The following is a 281-nucleotide window of genomic DNA, read 5'->3' on the forward strand; positions in this document are numbered from 1 at the left end:
CTTTCTGCTGTTAGCCATATCCATGTACTTACCTAAGTTACTTACCAATAGGAATGAGAACCATAGTCGATTACCATTTATAGTAAATGCATTCTATAAAGGGACATTATAAATAAAATGTGACTGTTCTGGAAACAGCATAGTTTTAAAGTTCTACTATTGTTGAAAGCAAAATAAGGTACTGTTAAATCTGAATGATGCTTTGTTCCAAAGTTACTGCCTAATGCTGCCACACAAATATATTTCTTTCTTTGTGATTGTTTGACCACTTTGTGGCACTG

At 33.5% G+C, this 281-nt stretch overlaps 1 protein-coding gene across 1 annotated transcript in view; it reads right to left on the minus strand.

The window, feature by feature from the left end:
• The window catches only part of LOC142139861 (uncharacterized), a 13,824-nt gene extending 13,760 nt beyond the window's left edge, over nucleotides 1–64 (minus strand). The window contains exon 1 of the mRNA XM_075197721.1: nucleotides 46–64. Within this exon, the coding sequence (XP_075053822.1) occupies nucleotides 46–64 (19 nt within the window). The remainder of the gene's footprint in view (nucleotides 1–45) is intronic.
• Nucleotides 65–281: the final 217 nt, after the last annotated feature.

This window comes from Mixophyes fleayi, chromosome 2, assembly GCF_038048845.1.
Source record: "Mixophyes fleayi isolate aMixFle1 chromosome 2, aMixFle1.hap1, whole genome shotgun sequence".
NCBI classification, from domain to species: domain Eukaryota; kingdom Metazoa; phylum Chordata; class Amphibia; order Anura; family Limnodynastidae; genus Mixophyes; species Mixophyes fleayi.